At 30.8% G+C, this 24,608-nt stretch overlaps 1 protein-coding gene across 3 annotated transcripts in view; it reads right to left on the bottom strand.

The window, feature by feature from the left end:
* LOC107442862 (anoctamin-5-like) overlaps positions 1–24,608 on the bottom strand; it is a 286,523-nt gene that overhangs the window by 49,619 nt on the left and 212,296 nt on the right. For all 3 annotated transcript variants that reach the window (XM_071181276.1, XM_071181275.1, XM_071181277.1), the window contains 5 exons: positions 13,896–13,958; positions 13,576–13,650; positions 11,765–11,929; positions 8,156–8,192; positions 7,960–8,071 (listed from right to left, as the gene is read on the bottom strand). In XM_071181276.1, the coding sequence (XP_071037377.1) occupies positions 7,960–8,071; positions 8,156–8,192; positions 11,765–11,929; positions 13,576–13,650; positions 13,896–13,958 (452 nt within the window). The remainder of the gene's footprint in view (positions 1–7,959; positions 8,072–8,155; positions 8,193–11,764; positions 11,930–13,575; positions 13,651–13,895; positions 13,959–24,608) is intronic.

The following is a 24,608-nucleotide window of genomic DNA, read 5'->3' as shown; positions in this document are numbered from 1 at the left end:
GTACCCACAATCGTGCGTCATCAGTACTTTTTTTTAAAAAGTTGTTACGGTTGTTATGTCTGAGAAAAAAGAACATTGCCAAAACTACCTGAATATGGAAAAAATTTACCGTGTTTCTGGCTCGATTAGAACACCAAAAAAACTCGATAATATTTTGCGAAGCCCTTTAGTCATATTTTTGTTAAAATTAACAATGGAATATGATTTAATAATATGAGATAAAATTTGGTTGTTGTGAAAAAACTTGATAAGTTTATCATTACACCTTAGAGCATGGTATAAAAACTGGTAAATTTATTTGGTGAAATTTACCTTCCAGTTTTGTATTTTGACAAAATGAGTGGTAATAAGAACTGTAATTTTGATAACCAGAATTTCCATAAACCTTACCATAAATTTGAAGAAGTATCAAATAAATGTTTAAATACCGTACATTTTGAGTTTTAATACCATAACTAATTTTTTTTATCAGCAATGTCTTTACAATACGTTACATTAATTTATCCGAATTTTCTCGCCATGTGTAATTTATATGGGACCTAAAAATTCTGAACATATGGTTTTTTACCTTAAAGTAAATAAAAAAAATTTTTTTTAAGCGAATTATTATTTTAAATGAGCAGAAAAATAATTAAGCACCGATGTTTTAAATATCGAACATCACCCAATTGATAATACATTTTCAAAAAAATAATTGATCATCGGGTGCCTTACCACTGTTTCTAGGCTTAATATTTATTTTAATTATTTACAAGATGAATTGACTATTTCTAATTTAGCTTATTCGTTGATTCAATGTTTTACTCATTTACTAATATAAGGATTCGGTAATTCTCATACCCACTGATCAGTCGATTTATTGATTCAATCATTCAATGACTTACTTACTAATCTAAAATTTCTATCTTTAACCAGACTTTAATCACTACTTTTCAGATTTAAATACTTCGATATATTTAGTCATCAATTCGCTACTTTTTGTTCCTCATTCACTTTTATTATCTCCATTCAATCAAGCTACTTGTTCATATAGCGACGCAGAATATATAAAGAAGTCTTAATTAATTATTAAAAAATGTCAACATCTCCTAAAACTAAAATACATTTACAAACCCTTAAAAAACAATAACAGGCATTCATAAATAATATATAACCTAGAATTTCTTGAATTCAGACAAACCAGAAAACAAACTTCAAATATGGCCATAAAACTATTTGTCCAAAAGTAGCGTCAGAATGCCGTCGGCAACAAATATTGAGAGTGCATGCGTTGCGTGAACAAAATGTTTGAGAGGTTGCGTTTCTTTCTATTTGTTGTAGATTTCTAGGACTCATGAAGAAAAAATAGTTGAAAAATGCTTGAAATAAAATTTGAAAATGTCTTATAGGAAGTTTTACACTAGACGGTGCACTCTGTGTTACTTTTCNGTTTAACGATGGACAACTGTAAAACTGCGATAATTTGGTCAACATTGTGCACAATGTTTCATTTACATTCCAATCAAACTGGCGCCCATCGATCTGAAGCTGGAGGGGGGGGGTTCAAGTCGTTATTGAGACTCGAACCCTAGTCCTTTATAATTACAGCTAGGTGACCTTAACCACTAAGTCATCGGGATAATTTGTGGTTATAATGTATGCGTTTAAAAGGAGTGCTGCAAACGATTTCACAGATCTTACGGTGGTTAGAGTAGCAAAATATCGAAATTTTCAAGAAGCTAATTTCTTTTTCTCATTGAAGCTGGACAATAAAGAAACTAACAGTTAAGGTAGGACAATATTTTTAGCAGGAAAAATAGCGGAGCTAGACAAGAGTTAGAAAAAAGTATTTCATAAATTTTCGATGAAATAGCTATTAAGTTCTACTGAAAGCGTTTCGACGATCGCAAGCAGGAAGAAGAACACAGTGATTTGTGTTTTGTATCATACCTTATGCATCTCTATTTGACAGTCCCCTTATTCGTACACTGATGAAACATTCTGGTAAAATTACCAAACTGTAAGGTTATGACATTTCTGGTAAAAAAAATCCCTTAATTCTGGTTAATAAAACCAAAATATACGGTAATTAACTCATTTATTAGGTAACGATTTACTGGAAATTCTGTTTTTTTTAAAATTATAATTATTATTAAAATAAAATTATAATTATTATATATTATAATTATTATTAATAAAATTATAGTTATATTAAGTAAAAAATACAAAACTGAAAGATAAATTTTTACCGGATAAATGGTAAGCTGTCATGAAGAAATTATCAAATTTTACCACAATTATAAAATTTTATGACATATTATAAAATCCTATATATATTTATTTGTTGATTCTAACAAAATCATTACCAAAACGCTTCGGTGAAAATTACCGAGTTTTTTTACGTTCCCATAGAGCTAGAAGCACGGTAAATGTCTCCATATTCTGAAAGTTTTACTCATATTTTTTTCTCAGCTCTAAAATTATCGTTCCAACTTCAGTATAGGTTTTATTTTGTAAATAAATGTTTTCATCGGGGTGAGAAAAATTGGTAGCTGCATTCAAAAGTTTTACAACTCTGAAACTGTAATCTTAACCAGGAGAGAAAACTAATTGTTTTAACGCTAATTATAGCGTTTACACTCAAAAATGCCTTTCAAGGAATTTTATTCTGTTCTTTAGAATATTATGCTGAACAAGGGGTCATATATTTTTTATTATTTGATACCCCCAAAGACATTTTATAATCACTTGACACTCTACTTGGTGTTTACATTTAGAAGAGCTGCATATACGCAGTATTTTAAATGAACAGTTGAAAAATTCTGCCATTCAGTAGAAATCAGATTTAAGAACAGATAGAATTCAGAACAATTATATTACAATCGCAAGGATTTTGAATAACAAAAAAAGCAAGCTTCTAAATTAAAAAAAACGTAACAGAAATCGTACGTAATCATTACCTTTTTAAAAAAGTTGTTACGGTTGTTATGTCAGAGAAAAAAAGCATTGCCCAAACTACTTGAATATGGAGAAATTTACTGTGCTTCTGGCTCGATTAGAACAGATTAGCGCATTAGCAATATTTTTGTTAAAATTAACAATGGAATATGGTTTTACAAAATGAGATAAAATTTGGTTGTTGTGGAAAAACTTGATAAGTATATCATTATACCTTAGAGCATGGTATAAAAACAGGTGAATTTATTTGGTGAAATTTACCTTCCAGTTTTGTATTTTTACAAAATGAGCGGTAATAAGAACTGTAATTTTGAAAACCAGAATTTCCATAAACCTTACCATAAATTTGAAAAAGTACCAAATAAATGTTTAAATACCGTACATTTCGGGTTTTAATACCATAACTATTTCTTTTAAATCAGAAATGTCATTACCGTACGTTACATTAATTTACCAGAAATTTCTCGTCATGCGTAATTTATATGGGACCTAAAAATTTTGCGCATAATTTTTTGATCTTAACGTAAATAAAAAAAAATATTTTGAATGAATTATTCTTTTAAGTGAGCAGAAAAATAATTAAGCACCGAAGTTTTAAATATCGAACATTGCCCAATTGATAATACATTTGCAAAAAAATAATTGATCATTGGGTGCCTTACCACCGTTTCTAGGTTTTAATATTTATTTTACTTCCTTACAAATTGAATTGACAATTTCTAATTCAGCTTATTCGTTGATTCAATGTTTTGCTCATTTACTAATATAAGGTTTCAATGACTTACTCACTTACTAAAATTTCTATCTTTAATCACTACTTTTCAGATTTAGATACTTCGATATATTTAGCAACCAATTTGCTAGTTTTTGTTCCTTATTCACTTGTATTATCTCCATTCAATCAAGCTACTTGTTCATATAGCGACGCAGAATATATAAAGAAGTCTTAATTAATTATAAAAAAATGTCAACATCTCCTAAAACTAAAATAGATTTACAAACCCTTAAAAAACAATAACAGGCATTCATAAATAATATAGAGCCTAGAATTTCTTGAATTCAGACAGACCAGAAAACAAACTTCAAATATGGCCATAAAACTATTTGTTCAAAAGTAGCGTCAGAATGCCGTCGGCAACAAATATTGAGAGTGCATACGTTGTGTGAACAAAATGTTTGAGAGGTTGCGTTTCTTTCTATTTGTTATAGATTTCTAGGACTCATGAAAAAAAAAATAGTTGAAAAATGCTTGAAATAAAATTTGAAAATGTCTTATAGGAAGTTTTACCCTAGACGGTGCACTCTGTGCTACTTTTCTTCACACTCTTGAACAAATATTGGGTACAAATAAAACCTTTATTCTGTACATATATATAGTTATATATACATAACAAAAAACTGTCTAGAAAGTAATACAGAATATTGTTCTTAAACTAGAAATTTAAATTCTTCATGTAAGTAGAATATACTAAGAAAATATTCAGGCGAAAAATAAACAAATAAATACCAGCATGGTAAAAACATTTCTGATTTAAAAAGAATATCAAGAATTCTGTAATAAACTCCAACACTTACGGTAACTATTACTTTGATATTTTTTTTATTCGTTATAGTAATGGTTTACCGGAAATTTTGTTTCGCTAATATTCGCAAATATAATATAGTTCTTATAACCTACACATTTGGTACAAATGTTACCCTGTAAAATAAATTTAACAGAAAGAATAGTTTTCACGCCATATTCTGAAAAATCACGATGAAATTACCAGACTGTTGGTCGGAATGTATAATTCATTTTACCATTTATTTGGTAGTTTTAAGACTGTGATGGAGATGCTTTGTTTCAAAGCAAATGACAATCGAGCTTATATTTTGCTTTCTCTGTTTTTTATATGGTTTAGATCATAGGTATCTAACCTTTCGTGATATACCGCCCACTTTGCAAGACAAACTTTTTAAACACTCCTTAAAATTTTTTAAACTTATGCTTAAGTAACTGATTTTAATAAAATAACAACTTTTACATTCTTTATTTTCGATTTGGTACTCTTTTAATCATACTGTTAGTTTATTGAAAATTCCTATTAACCAACAATTTTTCATTTGGAAATTTTTTTTTATGAAAGTTGCCCTTACGTAAAAAATGATTATTAGTTATTATCTTCTAAGTAAAGCTTAAAATTATTTTAAAACAAATAATAACTTTTGAACTTCTTAGCGTGAAACATTTTTTATGTACAACAGCAAGCAAAGTGTTACTTACTTTAATGACTACTAATTCATGACTAAAAACATTATAACTACATTAAAACTTGTTAATACATTATCATGACTTAATCTTGCAATTCATAATAATATTATTACTTGTCAAGTGTACTCAATATTAAAAAAAAAAAATTACTTCTGTCAGTTTCTAACCATTCTCTAGGACTTTCAATGACCCCTAGAAGTCCTTAGCACCCACTAGGGGCAATCGCACCTACGTTTGGATCCTATGTCTTAGACAATGGTGAAACTCTATTGATGCAATTGACGGAAGTTACATGACGTAATTTTTAACTATAATTCCTTTCCTTTTTCTTTCGCAATTATTTATTTTCCTAATATATTCTCAATCACAACAGAAGGCATGAAAAATTCCTTCAAGTGTTAAATTGTTAAAGGTTCAAGTTCAACTCAAGTGTTAAGTGTATTAAACATACTAGACTCTTAAGGCCATTATTATATGTGCTGGATAATGATATTAATTCCTTCTGTATTGTCTCCCTCTGACGTAGAGCAAGGAAACATTAACCTTACAGGAAAATGGCGACAACTGTAGCACAAAACATTGATATAAAACAAACTTTATTTTAATTAATTTTGAGGCATTGAATGAGAATATATTTATTTATGTTCCTGTTGTTAGATATTATTAAATATTAATATGTAGGTAGGTATTTTATTTACGTCGCACTGAAGTTGCCCAATGGGCTAATGGCGACGGTCAGGGAAGCATTCCTGAGGATGATCCGAAGACATGCCATCACAATTTTGATCCTCTGCTGAAGGGATGGCTACTCTGCTTGGTAGCAACAACCTTGCGCGATCAAGGATCAATACCGCATGAGGATCAATAACGAGGATCAATACCGCACACGCTCGGTCCCTACGCAGACTGATCCGAGTGGTCACCCAACCGCACACTGACCGCAGCCAGTGATGCTTGACTTTGGTGTTCTACTGGGAGCCGTATCTTTACGATCAGTCCACTACTGGACAAATATTACTATGTATTACATTATGTTATTTACATTATGTCTGATTTCATTCTTGTAAATATTTGCGTAATATCTGTATTAAGTTTTATTTCCCTGATTTTGACTCTTGATATTATCACAAAATTGTGCGAATTGTGAATAGTATTTTTATTTTGAATAATTTGAATAATTAAAAAAAAATATTTATTTAGCCCAATGCATTTAAATTATAACATTTGTAATAGTAGTACTGATACTATTCTTTTTGCCATCTGTGGTTTAAAATCCAGTAAATTGCATTATTGATATTAAAATAATAAAATTCAGTAAATTGCATTATTGATTTCAATTAAGTAGAATTTTTTTTTAATTTAAATTAAATTTTTTGAAATATTGAGCTAAGAAACACATTTGAAAATCAATGTAGTTATGCATCTTGAGACTGTAATAAAATCAATAATAAATTGTTAAATAGAAATAGAGAAATTCAAAAATGAATTTAAAAGCAAATTTTTCAGCAACTTTTAAAAATCGTGTCAACATTAATCAATGCGTATCATCTCCTTTTCCAGAAATAGTGATGTCATTTTTTACCAATAGCGTGAGCTTCGAAATCTAATCTCTCGTAAATTAACGGTCCCCATTGGACGACTAAATATAAAAAGTGGAGATTCAAAAATTATTGCCAGTCAGAGCAATTTCCCTTTTTTTCTTCAAAAATTTACCCCATTTGCATTTTATTACTAGTATTACTTTTTGGAAAAATGGAATTATTATGAATATTTTGCGATGTACTGAAAATTATTTTATCTAACGCTTGTTTTTGAAAAAATTTCCTTTTTTTAGAAATGAACCTTGTAATACATTTCGAGAAATGCTTGAAAAGGAATCTTACATTATTCAACAGTTTTCTTAATAGTTTAAATTTTTTAATTTGCGAAAAATTATGTCGTGTTTTAAAATGGGACCGCATGTTTTAAAAGTAAGCCACATGTTTTAAAAAGTGGACACTGTTAAAAATGCCATGACAGGCCACTGGACAGCCTCGAAATTTTCTAATTTTGCACTATAGTATGTGTTGTATTTAATAGAAAAGATTTCCTTTTGCCTAGATGCAATGTAGAAGAAATTTTCTATTTTCTACAATTTATCTATCGTAAGCATCCTCGTTTAACTCAAAAAACAACATTGATAAAAAAGTAATGCTTATAAACAATTTAATTAACAAATATTTCAAGTAACTGCATTCATTTGGACCATTCTAAGGAAATGAGTTCATTACTAGTTCCAACCAGGATTAGTTTTACTTGTATCACTTAAAAAGAAAAAAAAAGCAAAGAGGCAAACGTTTATTTAAAGAAAATGTTAAAAAATATCTTATCAATTATTAAATGTTGTTGTCGTTGGCCATTAAGACAGAGGGGGTGCGATTGTTCTTGTTTTCCAGTGGAGCCATCTATGGTGAAGAATTCGATTTCCCATGTCACACCCGTTCATAGGGCGGACCCATTCATACATCCATTCATTTATCCACAGATCGTAATTTTGACCTAAATCAGAGAAGGACGAATCTCCAATTCAGTACCCCCGGAGGTATTGATTTGTTATGGGAAGATGGAGGACATTGTGACGCACCAGTCACCATTTACTACACGGGAAATCTTTAGCAGACTGGATTCGAACTCCCGTTCTGACAAACGTGAGTCCAGCTCCCGGCCAACCAAGCTATCTCGGCCCTATCAAATGTTAAATAATAAATGAAAGTATGAAATAATTTTCTTACCGGCCTTTGAAAAATGCAATATAGATGAGTGAAGAGTACATGTTAATGAATTCAAATAAAAACATCTTAAAAGTGAAGCTATCTTCATATTCTCTTTGTGTGCGAGGTTGTTCTGTAAAAATAGAGTGAAAAATTATTGAAAAAAAATACATGAAAATAATTCAGAAACTGCATAAAAATATAATGCAAATCTCACCTAAGTTTGTTAATTTGGCAGTAAGTTCTCTGTAAACCTGTAAATAAAAATAAATGTTTTACTTCAAAACCAGCTTAATACATTTTTAAAAATTTTGTGTTTAAAAGTGTGTTTAAATGTTTTCTACAGGCATGCGAAATTAGGAAACGTTTCTAAAAAAAGCGTTTTGTTATCTATGCATATATTTCTCTTATTTTGCACCATTAACTCGGATATTTCTATATCTGTTGGCAGCATTATAGTTGTTATTCATTTTGTTAGGTTGTCTTAAATAATAATTTGCATAGTATTAATTTTTTTTAATACGTTGAGAATTTAGTTAGAATTATTCTGCTAGGTTGGCTTAGGTAATAATTGAAGCAGTGTTGAACAGTTAGTTAGAAGTTAAAATTTATTTAGAATGATTTTGTATTTTTATAGAAATAAGAACTTAGTTACGAAGTAGTTATTTAGATAATTAATTTTTGTACCTTTCTGAAATTATAAACATAAACAGTGCTATGGTGCAGCATACCGTTATGAAAATCATTGCTGGCAGAGATTGCCTTTTTTGAGCAATGGAATGTGTACATTGTACGATACTAGAGTTATGGCTTGAGAGGAAATAGTACAGCACGTAATGGAGCATTAGGATGAGTTTTGTATCTTATCTCAAGACGGAGATGGAAATAATTTTAACACTTCTGCTGTCTATACTGTGCTGAAATGTAAGAAACTTGTGGCGTAACTACCACTACGATTTTTAAGCATCAATTCACTAGTACATAAGATACCGGCATGTATATAAGATGTGCTAACTTGGTTGTCTAATGGTCTATTCCCCACATTGGTGACTTGCGGATGCGATACGATCACGCCTACATCGATGGATGGTCCACATTGAATAGTTGACTTTCTAATTGTGACTGCGTCATCTTCCTCTTCACGCTGTTGCTTCTGTGTCTCATTTACACACAACTGATTTCTGCACACACTCGATTGCTAATAGCAACATAGGAGTGACCACATACACAACCATGAACTTAATATAGCTCTCATGGCTAAAGCTCAAAAAACCCGGTGACCTTAATCCAGCTCTCCCGGTCTTTCACAAATACAGCAATTAGTGGTATCCGTTCATCGAATTCTATCCCTAATAAAATTCTAATGTGGGAGTAAAGTAGCGTAACTACTACTACGATTTTTAAACATCAATTCACTAGTATAAAAGACATGATAACTTGATTCAATCTAGAGGTACTTTTTGATAGATGAAAGTTGGCATTGTCTAATGGTCCTTTCCCACAAACTTTTACGTACAGTAGTTTGTGTGTCTTACTGGCTGTCGGACAGATTTTAAATTATTACTAAAATTCAATACGTAAAGAACTTTAACAATATTGACGACATCTCTTGAAAACAGTTAAAATTGAAATAAAAGTACTTCATGATAGACGTTGAAAAAATTTTGTTAATTTGGTTTGACTCAAACTAATTAAGGTGTTATAATATGAAGATGGATTTAAGATATAGAATATTTAAATACAGTTGTGTTGAGTATTCAGCTTGCTTACCGTCAAAGTTAATATGTTGTGCATGACGGTGAAAGCACAAAGAGTCTAGTTGTTTTAAAATGCATTATTTACTAATAAAATAATGCATAATATTACTAACATTGATAAGGAATACTGTATTTTAAAATAAATTAAAAATATATATTAAATATATAAATACTTTAAAAACTGACGATGGTAAAAAACTGCAATGACAAAAAGGAAAGCTTTTTTAACAAAAAAATAATAGAATTTTTACTTAAAAATCATAAAGTTTCGAATGCTAATAAAAGTAGAAATTAAAATTTTTTATTTTTCAAACTAGTTATAAATTACAATAATTATTTTATGATACGGCTGCTTGCTGAATATTTATTACGAATTTTTGTGAAATATTTGTTTATATATTTAAAGTATTAGCTCAGTAAAAAAAATGCATAATTGATGATTTGTTCAATGATCTGATTAAACAATATTATTAAATAATGTTGAGAGTCACTATTACTGAGCTTTTATCAGATTTATAAAGAACTGGACAATTCAACAGATCAACAGTAAACATAAACGCTGTCAAGATTTAGATGAAACTAGATTACTTCATCAGGCTAATTGAACAATTACTCTTTTATAGTTCATATTAAACTCAACTAACTCTGTAAAACCAAAAGTTATCACGTATATTTTATTTTGTTTTGCAACCGTCGTTGAACAGCCGACCCAGTTTTGGGGATTACGACTACTAATGTTCAACTACGTAGCTTTGTATTTTTGAACCCAATCCAGAAAACAAGGGAACTACTGAATCAAGTATTGGGAGAACTTTTGATGCTACTAACCCACTTCGTGGAGGACTTCTTGATGGAACCAACCCACATTAGCATTACAAAGAGAGGGAAACCACGAGAACCTTTCACGGTTAGCCTGACGGCAAGGGGATTCTAACCCATGATCCGCCTACCAATGAGGATATTTCACGTCAGCACTGTGGTCGGTGTCAGATGGATGTGGAATTTTTATCGATCGGCCATCGCTGAGATTCGAACTCCGTTCACCTCATTGGAAGGCGAATGCTCTATCACTGAACACTCAGACTGAAACACCAAATAAATTAGCAGAATTTAGTGTTAACAAAAAACTTGCTGTGACACATACAAGCTGGATAACTCTCGCCATTAGCAGTTAACAGTCAGCAAATACTGTAGTAGATAGCCTTCACGCGGAGATAGTGAAAATTTACACGAATTTTTTTGCGGACATGTATAATGACTATCTCAAATATTTCTTTTGTAAGAATGCGAGATCGTATTCAATAAATTGTAGGAAAATTATTTTTAGAAAATATATTTGTTTACACAGGGTGAGTCTGAACAAGACGGCAAAACTTTATTTGGTGATAGAACAACAATATTCGTTATAGAAAGTATGAGTGAGCTGCTAGATGAAGTTGTAAATGATATTCAGCTTTCGTCAAGTCAATGATGTGGTTCCAGCAATATGATGCACCTGCACACTTCAACGTGGTTGCGCAGAACAGTTTAAATGCAGCGTTACCAGAGCAATGGATTGGTCGATATGGTTCCACATCTTTGCCACCAAGATCCCCAGATCTCTCGTGTTTGGAATTTTTCCTGTGGGACCACATGAAAGGTCTATTCAACAAGTGACCGCGATGTGGATTTGGTTACCAGGATGGCCGTTGTTGCCTGCTATATTAGGGAAATGCCTAGTGTTTTCACAAATGAACATCACTCTCTACACCGCAGGTGAGAAGCCTATGTTGCAACTAGCAGAAGATCTTATAAGCAATTTCTTTGAGCATCTCTCCGAGCAATTCTTTGTGTGCATCAATTACATCTTTCCTTTGAGCAATGTCTTTGACAATTAATCATATTCTCGTGAAAGTTTTCTGAAGCATCTGTTCCCATTCTCGAGATATGTGACAGTGGAAAACTACCTCTTAACTTCTCATTGGTGTTCCGATTATATGAATATTTCTCGTGTAGACGAGTTCCACCACCCAGTACAGTTTTGCATTCTTGCACCCTGTATACTTAGATTTTGTCAGATGTAATGTTACCTTGTCCATGATGATGATGACGACAAGATTGAGTGATGATGCTGTGATGGAAGTAGTGATCTTGGCGTATGTTTTCCAGATATCGTTATCACTTGCCATCAGCACTGTCACCAGAATGATTCTATATACAATCATTCCGAAGACAGTTGCCAACAGGAGGCTTAACTAGAAAAGAAAGGAAAAAAAATACGTTGTAATATGTAGACAAATAATAGACAAAAACATAAATGTACAGCATTTATGCTTTTGTCCTTCTCAAATATTTCATTCTAATCTCTAATATGCACGTTTTTTTTGCTTAGTATTTGACAGGAATTTTAAAAATTGTATATGAAGGATGTTTAACGGAACATCACGTACAGACTACTAACTTTATTAATTAAATCACAGGTGAAGTAAAAGAATTATTGTGTATGAAAAAAAGTCTGTACTGATAAAATGTCATTTAAAGCTTGGGGAGGTTCATTCACTCCACAAATGCGTGAATCCAATAATAGAGTCATATGACTTGCTTAAAATTTTATTTCTCAAGCCGGAACTACTCGACCGGATATCTCTCGAATTTTGTATTCTGCAATGTAAACTGATATTCTTTAAAAGGATGCGTAAAAATTTTTTTTCGACTATTATTAAATAGATGAAAAAATAATAAATATTTATAAAAAGTAATTTTTTGCGGATAATTATCTTTGGATGAACGTATCTAATAATTGTGAGCAAAATTTTTTAAATTGTCTTAAAAAGCTCTCAAGACATAGCAAGCTGGGTAAAGAGGGTAATTAACATTAAGGAGTCCAAACATTAAACCACTCTCTTGACTAAACTATCGGGACCATATTTTCTAGATTGAGCTCCCCTCTATATTTTGAGGGTCAGATATCCGAATCAGTAAAAAAAAAAAAGTATGTTTCTTCAGAGAAAGTACGTTTTTGTGTCTTATTTCGCAACTTAAAATATTGCCTGCACTAATTAATCAGCATATTTGAGATTTCCCCCTCGAACAATTGAGCGAAGATCGAACTAGAGCAAACTCGAAAGTGAAGATCCGCTCATTAGATCAAAAGTCATTCAGAGTTGTCTTATTTTATTTTATTATACACACTAAGCATCAACCTGTTACTTTTACTAAAATTTTCGTTCGCTAGTTGTTACCTAGTTGTATTACATAGCATTTTTTTAAAAAAAATTCTGATTATTAAACTTTTGCAATCTTTATTTATTAGACATTCCACAAATATATATATATATATATATATAAAATATGTGTATAAAATATGTATATATATGTAAAATATGTATATAAAATGTATATATATATATGTATAAAAGAAACTTAATACCTGTCAAACCATTTTTGTCAGAACAGTCCAGTACAACTCCATTCTTTGCCATAATTTCAATGATTAGCATTGTTTGCAGCAGCCCATAAAATTGCTTTCCTTCCACTGGCATCAGCAATGTCATAAATGAAAGATCTCGATAAAAATGTTTCCACAACTTTCTAGNATCCATTATTAAAATAATATTTCATTTGATTCTGATGATTCCTTCATGGTGTTGCATTTTCTACAAACAGCAGTTTATATAGCCTAGTTGAGTGAACTTTGCCCACAAACCGCATAAAAACCCTTTTTTTCGTAAATGTTACAATCATATGTATATCAAAGTCATATGTTGAAGTGATATAAATTAAATAGTAAAAGGAATACAAAATAAAAGAATACTCTTTCATTGTAATCAATAAAAATCAATTCAAAATTTCACTTTTATCGTTTATGTTTGATACCAAGTCAATACGCCATTGTACTCACCACAAAAAGAACGGCTGAATGTGCTGCTGCTATTCTATAAACTTTACTCCAAAATGGAAGAAATGGCTCGATTGCCTGTGAAATTAATAAAATGTCAACCACATTACATAAATCTTAAAACAAAATGAGGCTTATTGTTAAAAGTTTTGGAACTAGAGGTAGCTAAAGAGGGAAAATTAGTTTGGTTAATGAACTACTATCATAAGCAAGAGGTAAAAAAAGTTGACAAGACAAAGCTAGCAGGTGCGAAATGCTTATACGCTTGAATGTGTGCAAGTTTTTTTTTTGTTTGAGTTGTACACGTAAGAAAATATTCTTACCATTGTAACTGGATTAAGGCGGTAATGTTTAACAGAAGTTTCGTATTCAGGCCTAATTTGTTCCTGAAAGTATAAGAGATAGAAGAAAAAACAATAATGAACTAAAAAAGCATAGGATAATAGGTTAAAGAGTAAAAGTATAACTAAACAAAAAAATAACTAATCGGAAAGTTAAAAGAATAGAGATTTAAAAACTAAAGTCAGTGATTAATTTATGTTAAAATATGCGCTAAAGAGTTGGGACCATCGGAAAGGAGGTATAGGATTATATTTGATTTACAGGATTAAATTTTAATGCAAACTTGCCATAAGCACAGTAATAAAGCCACTTATACAGTCGAACCTACACCCTTGTGCAAATTAATTGAAACAAATTCAATAAATTCAGAAAACTAAGAGAAAATGCTATTTTATTTAAATTTATACAAACTCAAACATTTTCAGTACATAATATGATCTCCACGACACTTTATTTGGACACGATTCGGCATGGTTTCCACTAATTTTTTACAGTCATTTATAATATTTGTGTCCTCGTACCACACATGAATTAACGCCGTGATTAGCTTCTCCATAGTTGTACCGTCCATATTTAATGGGCGATTCTTGCATATGGCCCAGAGATTCTCAATTGGGTTGATATCCGGAGATTTCCCTGGCCATGCCAATGTCTCAATTTGATTCTCAGACATGAATTTCTTGACAATTTTGGACGTAGGGCAAGGAGCTAAATCCTGTTGAAAAATCCCTGTTCCATCAGGGTATCGTTTCTTCAACTCTGGAACAACTTTTTTACCCAGAATAGTAATGTACTGCTCAGAACGCATCATACCGTCAATAGGCTGCAAAGGTCCAACCCCATTGTAACCGAAACAACCCCAAAACATCTTCTTAGAAAACACGAAAAAAAAGTTTGTTTCAATTAATTTGCACAAGGGTGTAGATTTATCGTTCCCACTTGATTTTCCGTATGGCTCGTCTTGTTCTAACGGTCCCGTCACAAATGCACTTTTATAATGCTAATAATACCCGTTTACATCGTTTTTGAAACTGGCAGATACCCGCATCTAACTTCAGAAATTCTACTGATAATTTCCTATTAATTTTGAAGTTTTGAAAAAAAAATCAGTAACTCCTGATGGTAATGTTATGTAATGTAAAATGAGGATTTGTTGCAGTTTTGAAAAAAACGCCTTAAACATCATATTTGATGTATATGCATCAGTTGATGAAAATGCTGAAACTTTCGAGGTTGTCGGTTCCACAAATGATTGCAGAAGCTGAAGACGTGCCATGCGATACCGATGGAGTAAATAAATTCAGCCGAAACCAGTGAGAACAATTGCGGAAGGCCTTGAAATAATAAAGAATTTTCTGTATTCATACGAACTAACAGGAAATGAAAAGCAATCTGTTATACATAGCGAAAATTTATTGCTTGTGATATCAAAAATTTTTTGTGGAAGTCTCTTTTCCAGTTTTGTTATAAGGAGGCATGATTTTCAATAATTTCAAAAATTCATGATTATACTAGATACTTAAACAGTGCACCCCCCTCCCAAAAAAATGGATCACTCTGAAAAACTCTGAAAATCACTCTCCGTTCCAGGATTCAAACTTAATGGCTCGAGAGAGTGACTTCTAATATGCTAATTAATTAGCACAGCCGATATTTTAAGTTACGAAATCAGACACAAAAACGTACTTCTTTTTTGAATAAATATACCTTTTTATCGACGGATTCGGAATTCTGAACCCGAAGATATGGTGGATAGTCGCAATCTGGAAAGCATGATCCCCATAGTTTGGTCTGGAGAGCGATCCAAAATTTGGAGCCCTTAATGTTAATTCTACTTTTTACGTATTTCGTTATATCTCAAGGATTTTTCATGCGAATTGAAATATTTCTGCACATAATTATAAATTTTGTTGCTTCAAAGGAAATTACATGCAAAAGATAAATTTGAGTAATTATTTATAATTTTTTAATACTTTATTAAGTAATAATCGAAAAAAAATTGAATTGTAAGGTATAAAATTTTTTACACCATTTTAAAGTATGCAAGCTACGAAATTTGGACAAAATCGATTTTATTTTATTTTATAACCGTCGTTGAACAGCCGACCCAATTTCATGGGTTTACGACTACTAATGTTCAACTCCGTAGCCTTGTAATTTTGAACCAATCCAGAAGACAAGGAAACTCCTGGATCAGTACCCCCAGAGGTATTGATTTGTTGTGGGAACATGGAGGACTTTGAGACTCGACAGATTTAGCGTGCATCAGTCACCATTTACTACACGGGGAGTCTTCTGCCGGCAAGGATCGAACCCACGACCTCTTGGATATGGGCCCAGCGCCCTACCGACCAGGCTATCCCGGCCGGGCAAAATCGATTGAATAGTTTCTGAGAAATCAAACTTTAAAGAAGTCGAAAATTTATTCGATTTCTCAGAATCTATTTTGACTGAATTTTGTTTTTCGCCAAGTAGAATTACATATTTTAAAATGGCGTAAAAATTTTATACCTTAAAATTTAAAATTTGTTCGACTATTATTAAAAAAAACAATAAAAAATAATAAATAAATACTAAAATTTATTATTTTACATGGAATGTAAACGTTTTTACATGAAATGCATCTTTGGAAAAACGAAGTTTATAATTGTGCGCAAAAATTTTTCGATTCGCTTAAAAAATTCTCGAGATATGACAAAGTACGCAAAAAGTAAAATTAACATTAAGTAGCGCAAACTCTTTTTTTTTTTGCATCGTAAAATTTTTACATTAAGTACTTAATTTTTTTGCAATTTAATTTTTAGATAAACTTATTTATTTTTAAGTCCATTACGACTTTATCATTTATTGTATATTGTAAAATGACTCGCTTTCGCCGTTTTTCCGCATCTATAGTCTGTTATTATTGGTCCCATAAGATACATTAGGAAAATGTCTAGAACAAACAAAAGCACAACTGTTCTTTGTTTCAAATTATTACTACGTTTACTTTCAAGTGTTTGCTTTGTACTTTGACAAAGGAAATTTTAAGAGTTAGCTTTGTACGTGACTCTGAAGCGAAAATACGTATTTCAAAGACTTGCAGAAACGTATTTTTTCAAAACTAGTATTTATGTTTCCTAGAATTATTTTTTTCGAAGCTCAGACGGCTGGACAACAGGACTACACAAACTAACGACGCACATACAAATTGATTTTTTTTTCACTTCAAAAGTTGTTGAAGAAATTTTTTCTCAAAAAAGAAAAAAAATGATATAAGTACATAGTTTTTATACATATAATATACACTGCCAGAAATTTCTCGGAAAAAATGGTTAAATAACTATTTATTTAAGCGTTATTTTAACATATTAAACCAAAACAGTCAATTAACCGTAAAATTGCTAACTGTGAAAAAATCGTTTATTAACTGTTTTTTTCCTGTTTCACTTTAACAACCAGAAATTTATTCACGCCAACTGGGCTCTAAGCCAATGAGTAATTGTGAGCTAAGCCGTGTGATAAGAATTAAGAATCCGTATTTTTATTTTTCATCGTCGGTTGAGTAACGCAACAGCAGATAATTATTAAGTAATAAGAGTATGATGAACACATTATAAAACCATTTAGTACTTTGCTATTGGGTATAAAATTTAGCTAAGAGTACGAATCTGTCAATGAACGGGGGCACAAATCCCAGCGTTGACACAGCAATGTTTCCTCTATTTCTTCAACACATGAAGGGTTTCTTGTGTAATGTACTCCTTAATCAGTGACTCTAGACCAGGGTGTTTCCAACTTACATGAGGCCGGGGGCCGCAATTAAAACACCAGTCAAATGACGGGCCGCAACTTTATCAAAATTTTATATAGGACTCTTTTATGTTTGAAGGAACATTAAATATTACTGTCAGATTTTAATCAAGTAGTACAAAACAAACGTATTGAATCACAAATTAAAATAAGAAGTAGATTTTTAAGCAACACCCAGGATTAATTTTGCATTTGAATAAATATTTTCTTGGATGCAAAACCTGAGAAATAAATTTTTCTGCACCGTTGGTATGTTAAATTTTACAGAAACAGCGAAATTAGTTTTTTTTTTAAACGAAAGAAAAATATTTTAAACACATATAGTTTTTTTACGAAAATTGTCAACAAAAAATGAGAACTAATATATTTTATTTCGCGGGCCACAGAAAAAGGCTTCGTGGGCCGCCATTTGCTAACCACTACTCTAGACTATTGGAACACGGAAATCTAATTCATGTATGGATTGCTGCACCACAGAACTGCTTAACGCGAAAAATTGTAGTATTTTTCATACCCGGGGGGGGTCTCAAAGTAGCAAAATTTATATTATAAAATACAGTCTTCGCTTTTTTCTTCAAAAAAAAAAAAATTTATAAATAAATTTTTTTACTTACCACAGACATTCGGAAACTTATTGCATGTGTCTGATACATTGTAAATGGATATTATCTAAATTGCGAAATTATGGAAGAGTTTGAATTGTTTTGATAAATAGTTTGATGGCACTTGAATATTTTGTTCGGATTTTTAGGAGCCCTGCATATGTCACAAAAAATGACTAGACTATTTAAGCCCCATTCCATGGTTCAACTGACAAAACACAACTCGAACACAACCTAACAACAACCTCCATTACATTATGAATATACCTAACATAAATTCAATGTGCAGTTAAATTTCATTTTCATGTTTTTGAAACCATGCTAGTGGTTGCAAAGTGCTTTAATCAATGAAAACTTAAAAAAATGGCTTCGCATTCATCAAAAGTTTTTAACCAGTGAAATAGTAAGAAAACTAGCTATTTAAGACAATTTTTTCAACTACTCTCTAAATATAACAATATATTCTTTTTAGAACTATTTATATTTTTGAATAATAGTTATGATGCCGTTAAATTATTAAAAAAAGACCAACTTTTGCATTTCAAAATTAAATTAAATTCGCTCATAATTACGAATTCCACATCGGGGTTTGGTTGGTTGACCGATGATTTAATAGCATTCCAGCGCTCCCCGTTTATGCTCATGAACAAAGCATTTTTTCTTGATTTTTTATTCATTATCGGAACAGTAAACCTGTTAAGTTATTCTAAAATGGATTACAAGGGTGGAAAAGTTTAGATTAAGTATTCAGAAGGCATCAGACGGTTGACTATATTTTTGCAAACGAATTTTGAATATATGCTTATTAAATTGAATAATTAATTGCTGCAAAGAACAAATATTTTAATATTTCTTTTACTGCAAGTGATGCATCGTTTAATAATTGCTGCTATTTTGGAATAAAAAAATATTTTGAACAAGGAGTAACGTATGATTTATGTTACATTTACTTTCGCATCGATCGTTTGTTGTTGATATATACGGAATTGATAGGAAAAATATAGAATTCTAGCTATTTTCTGTATGATAAGTACTTCAGAAATAATTGCCTGCATAAACATGATGCTGTCAAAATGATAAATGATCTTCATTCAAAATAAAAAAAAGTTTTATTCCTATCCATTTACTAGATAGCATTTCCTGAGACGGAGAGTAAAAGGGAAAATTAGGTTTCATTCAAACAGTTATCTTTAAGACTTTTATACGTAAAAGCACCACCTTAATAAAAGGAATGTGCAGTATAATAAAAGCATAAAGAAAGAAAATCTTAATAATAATGGATAGTTGCAATTAAAATAGATTTGCATATTAGTCTGTTTTTAGTTCTAGATCGCAATAAAGATAGAACAGATTTTGAAGGAAATATTTGAAATGCTAGAGAAAACCTATCTAGAGTATATTTGCAAGCTTTGGTTTTTTATGCTTGAAGAATGTTGTAAATATAAGCATTTTTTCATATAAAAGCATACTTTATTTATAGAAAAAAATCTTAAAAAATAGTTCGTTTGCTTCAACTTTATACGTTAATTAGAATGGTTGTAAATTTTTTTTTGTTTTCAATTAAAAAACAAAACACATTTAAGGCATTGGTATTAGCGGCGTTGGTATAGCACCTCGGGGAGTAGAAGCAAACAATAGGAAGTGATGTACCCACCCCTTGTCATCCTGCGTGACAAATATATGATCATTCTCATTACTTGTAACCCATCACTACGCATAATTACGCTACTAGTAACCCATTAACCCATTACTACAGAGATATAATCATTTTGATTATTTGTAACCCATTACTATACATCATTACGCTACTAGTAACCCATTACTACAAAGATATAATCATTTTGATTATTTGTAACCCATTACTACACATCATTACGTTACTAGTAACCCATTACTACAAAGATATAATCATTTTGATTATTTGTAACCCATTACTACACATCATTACGCTACTAGTAACCCATTAACTCATTACTACAAAGATATAATCATTCTGATTATTTGTAACCCATTACTATACATCATTAATCTACTAGTAACCCATTACTACAAAGATATAATCATTCTGATTATTTGAAAATCCATTACTACACATCGTTACCCTTCTAGTAACCCATTACTACAAAGATATAATCATTTTGATTATTTGTAACCCATTACTACACATAATTACGCTACTAGTAACCCATTAATCCATTACTACAAAGATATAATCATTTTGATTATTTGTAACCCATTACTACACATCATTACGCTACTAGTAACCCATTACTACAAAGATATAATCATTTTGATTATTTGTAACCCATTACTACATCATCATTACTCTACTAGTAACCCATTAACTCGTTACTACAAAGATATAATCATTCTGATTATTTGTAACCCATTACTATACATCATTAATCTACTAGTAACCCATTACTACAAAGATATAATCATTCTGATTATTTGAAAACCCATTACTACACATCATTACCCTACTAGTAACCCATTACTACAAAGATATAATCATTTTGATTATTTGTAACCCATTACTACACATAATTACGCTACTAGTAACCCATTAACCCATTACTACAAAGATATAATCATTTTGATTATTTGTAACCCATTACTACACATCATTACGCTTCTAGTAACCAATTAACCCATTTCTACAAAGATATAATCATTCTGATTATTTGTAACCCATTACTACACATCATTACGCTACTAGTAACCAATTAACCCATTACTACAAACATATAATAATTCCCATTATTTAATTGATTTTTTTATTATTTGATTTTATTATTATTTGATTTTATTATTATTCAATTTCTAGTATTATTTAATTTAATATCTGATCAAGTATCTAATACGAGAGTAACTGGGAATCATCCCGGAAAAGTAAAGAGGCACTGAGTTGAAAAATAAAAGCACTGATTTAAGGTTTAGGACCACGCTAAGACTTATAGTATTTTTGAAATTTGCATAAAAAAGTGATTTAATATCTAAACTTGTTTTTCAGTAGTCAAAAAAAAAGAAATGCCTGAATAACTTTTGATCCAATGGTCAGATTTGAATGCATTTAGAAGCAGTCTTTATGGTTCGAGGGCCTAACCTATAATACTCTAATTGATACATAGAGGAAAATTTCTGGTAAAATTATCGTACTGTATGATAATGACATTTCTGGTAAAAAAAAGAAAATCATAATATTGGTAATGCAAACCGAAATATACGGTATTTAAACCTTAGAGGAGTTTAGAGGAGCTATTCCTACTCTAAGATTTAAACCATTCATTTCGTAATTTTTCTGTTCATATGGTAACAGTTTATCAGAAACTCCGGTTTTGAAAATTATAGTTTTTATTACTACCAATTTACTAAAAAATACAGAACTGAAAAAAAATTTGAACAAATAAATGGTTTTTAGGCCATGCTTTAAGGTATCATGAAAAAATTATCAAGTTTTACCACATTTAATGAATTTTATCACCTGTCATAAAACTATATTTTACTGCTATTTTTACCAAAATCATTAACAAAGCTCTTTAGTAAAAATTTCCGAGCTTTTTGGTGTTTATCATATAGCCAGAAACACGGTAAATGTTACCATTGTAGTAGTTTTGACCACACTTTTTTTCTCCAAGTACCGATGATATTTAAACTTACGAAATAAGACATCAAAACGTATTCTCTTTGAATAAACATATCTCTTTTATGACGAATATGGGATCTTAACTTTCAAAAAATTGAGGTATTTGCAATTTGCAAGATATGATCCCAATAAGTTGGTTAAAAGATCAGTCGAAAATTTGAATCCCTTAATGTTAATTTAACTTTCTTTTTATTTCACCAAATATCTCTTAAACATTTTAGTCGACTTGTAAACTTTTTTTTGATAATTTGAAGACTCATTCATTAAAAGATGTAAAATTTTTTTTTTATTATTAATTATAATTTTTTATTTCTTAATTTACTGATGACTGTAAGGGAGACACACATTTTCATCAACTTAAATTTACTTTTTTTAATAGGAAAAATTCTAAATTTGAAAGGATTTGGTCGAATATATTTTCAGAAATAAGAATTTGAAAATACGATCACTTTGAGATCTGACGAAATACGTAGCCCTGTGGCGGATTTTTTTCGAGCTTTCTACGACAATTCTCTCTACTACTAATACCTTACCAGACATTTTTAATCGTAGCATATATATCTGTTACTAATTTAAAGTAACAGTATCATTTTTTTTTTTTACAAAAGAAAGCCTTCATGTATAGAATAGAACAGTAGGGGAGAGTGGGGTCAATTGTAACAGGGTACGATTGTAACAGAGCAAAAATTTCGAGTGTCGGGTTCTAGATTTGGTTCCTAGGTGGCGCACAAGGTGTATTTAATAAATCTACACGTACACCTCTGATGGCAAGCATTTTTATGTACTTTTGAAAAAGTTACATCACAAAAGATATTTTCACGCCACGCAAGTACTTTTTTTGGTATTAGAATAATTTAATGGCACATTAAATGTTAAAACAGAAATACAGCCGGATATGAAAATTAAAATAAAATTACACCTTAATTAACATTTCAATAAAAAAAAGATTAGTTTTGCTAATTAACTAGCATTGTTTTTAACAAATGAAGCTGAAATGGCGTCTTGGGGACAATTGTAACAATAAGTAAAGGGACGATTGTAACAGCTGAAAATAAATAATCTTATGTTTACAAACCATTACTTAACTCTTTAAGAACCACCAATAGTTTCCTATATCATTTATATTATGTTGCATGTGCATTATTTTATTTGTCACCTTTCACAGCATAAATTAAAATTTTTAACCCCTTAAAGTTAAAAGTTTAACCCTTTAGGTCTCTGCTCATTATTATTTTTACTCCTAAAATATCACTACTATTTTGATCAATAAAAAAATATATCACAACTATGATAATATGTATAATTAACTATGTTTTAGTTGAATTTATGAACTGTTACAATTGACCCCGTAAGTGGGGACAATTGTAACAAGTGCACGACTGTCAAAAATTGTTAATAACTAATATAATAACATTTAAAATAAGGTATTTATTTTTTTTTCTAGTAGAGGATAGTCTACTTTACTCGTCTGTCAATTAATACTAATAATATATTGCATTTTTTGTTAGTTAAAAATAGTTAAGTAAAAAATGTTGCAATTGACCCCACTCTCCCCTATATACAGGGTGATTCTAAAAAGATGGGCAAAATTTTAGGAAGTGATAGTACACACCCAAGCAAGCAATTTTTATCAAAAATTGCATGGTCGAAAACAAAACGCAAAACCGCTAGTGGGCGTCATAGTTTATGTTCTTATATGAGGCAAAAACACACAAATAACGATGAAATTAAGTTATTAATGCAAATTTAATGGCATGTGATGATAATAAGTGTTCAAAACAGTGGCCGGCAGCGGCTATGCACGCAGTACAACGGCGAAGAAAAGATAGGCGAACATTCTAAAACGCAACAGGCGTATCACGAACTTTCCCTGCAGCGGCCGAAAGCTTGGCGACAAATAACACAGCGCAGTAACTCGCAACAGGAATGGAGCTTTCACGTTTGCATCAAACAACTTTCCAAACGCGCCAGCACCTTTGCGTTTTGTTTTCGACCATGCATTCTTTGATAAAAATTGTTTGCTTGGGTGTGAACTATCACTTCCTAAAATTTTGCCCATCTTTTTGGAATCACCCTGTATATATTTTTTAATAAAAAAAATAAGAATTATTTTTTAATCTACATATAAAAGAATAAATATTCTAATATCATTGGCGATATTCTCCTTTTCTAAACAAATATTTGCAAAGTTAACCTTTTTTAAATTTATGCTGTTTGGAAATACTTTGTATAATATCAATCTGAAATTCTAACTACAGCCATTCGTTGCGGAATTTATTTATTCTCAAAAGAAAGTTAGAAAAATAAAACTAGCGTTTTTTACATCCCCGCTATGCGAGAAAGGCATTTTTTTGTATATAATAAAGCAGAAAGGGCAGAAAATGTTTTTCGAAAAATTCTGCGAATAAAAAAATCAAAATTTCACAAATGAAAAATCTTTCTGCAAGAACCCTCCAATGTTCGGAGACAATGTCGCCGTTTCTCCATGATTCTGTCACGGGAATACGTAGAAAGTAAAATTAACATTAAGGGGTCCAAATTTACGATCGCTCTCGTGACCAAGCTATTGAAACCATATTTTTCAAATTGCGGCAATCTCCTTTGGGTTGAAATATAGAATCCGCGGAAAGAAAGGCATGTTTATTCAGAGAAAG

This window comes from Parasteatoda tepidariorum, chromosome 5 (genome assembly GCF_043381705.1).
Source record: "Parasteatoda tepidariorum isolate YZ-2023 chromosome 5, CAS_Ptep_4.0, whole genome shotgun sequence".
Taxonomy (NCBI): Eukaryota; Metazoa; Arthropoda; class Arachnida; order Araneae; family Theridiidae; genus Parasteatoda; species Parasteatoda tepidariorum.
This window is presented reverse-complemented; position numbering and strand designations above follow the sequence as displayed.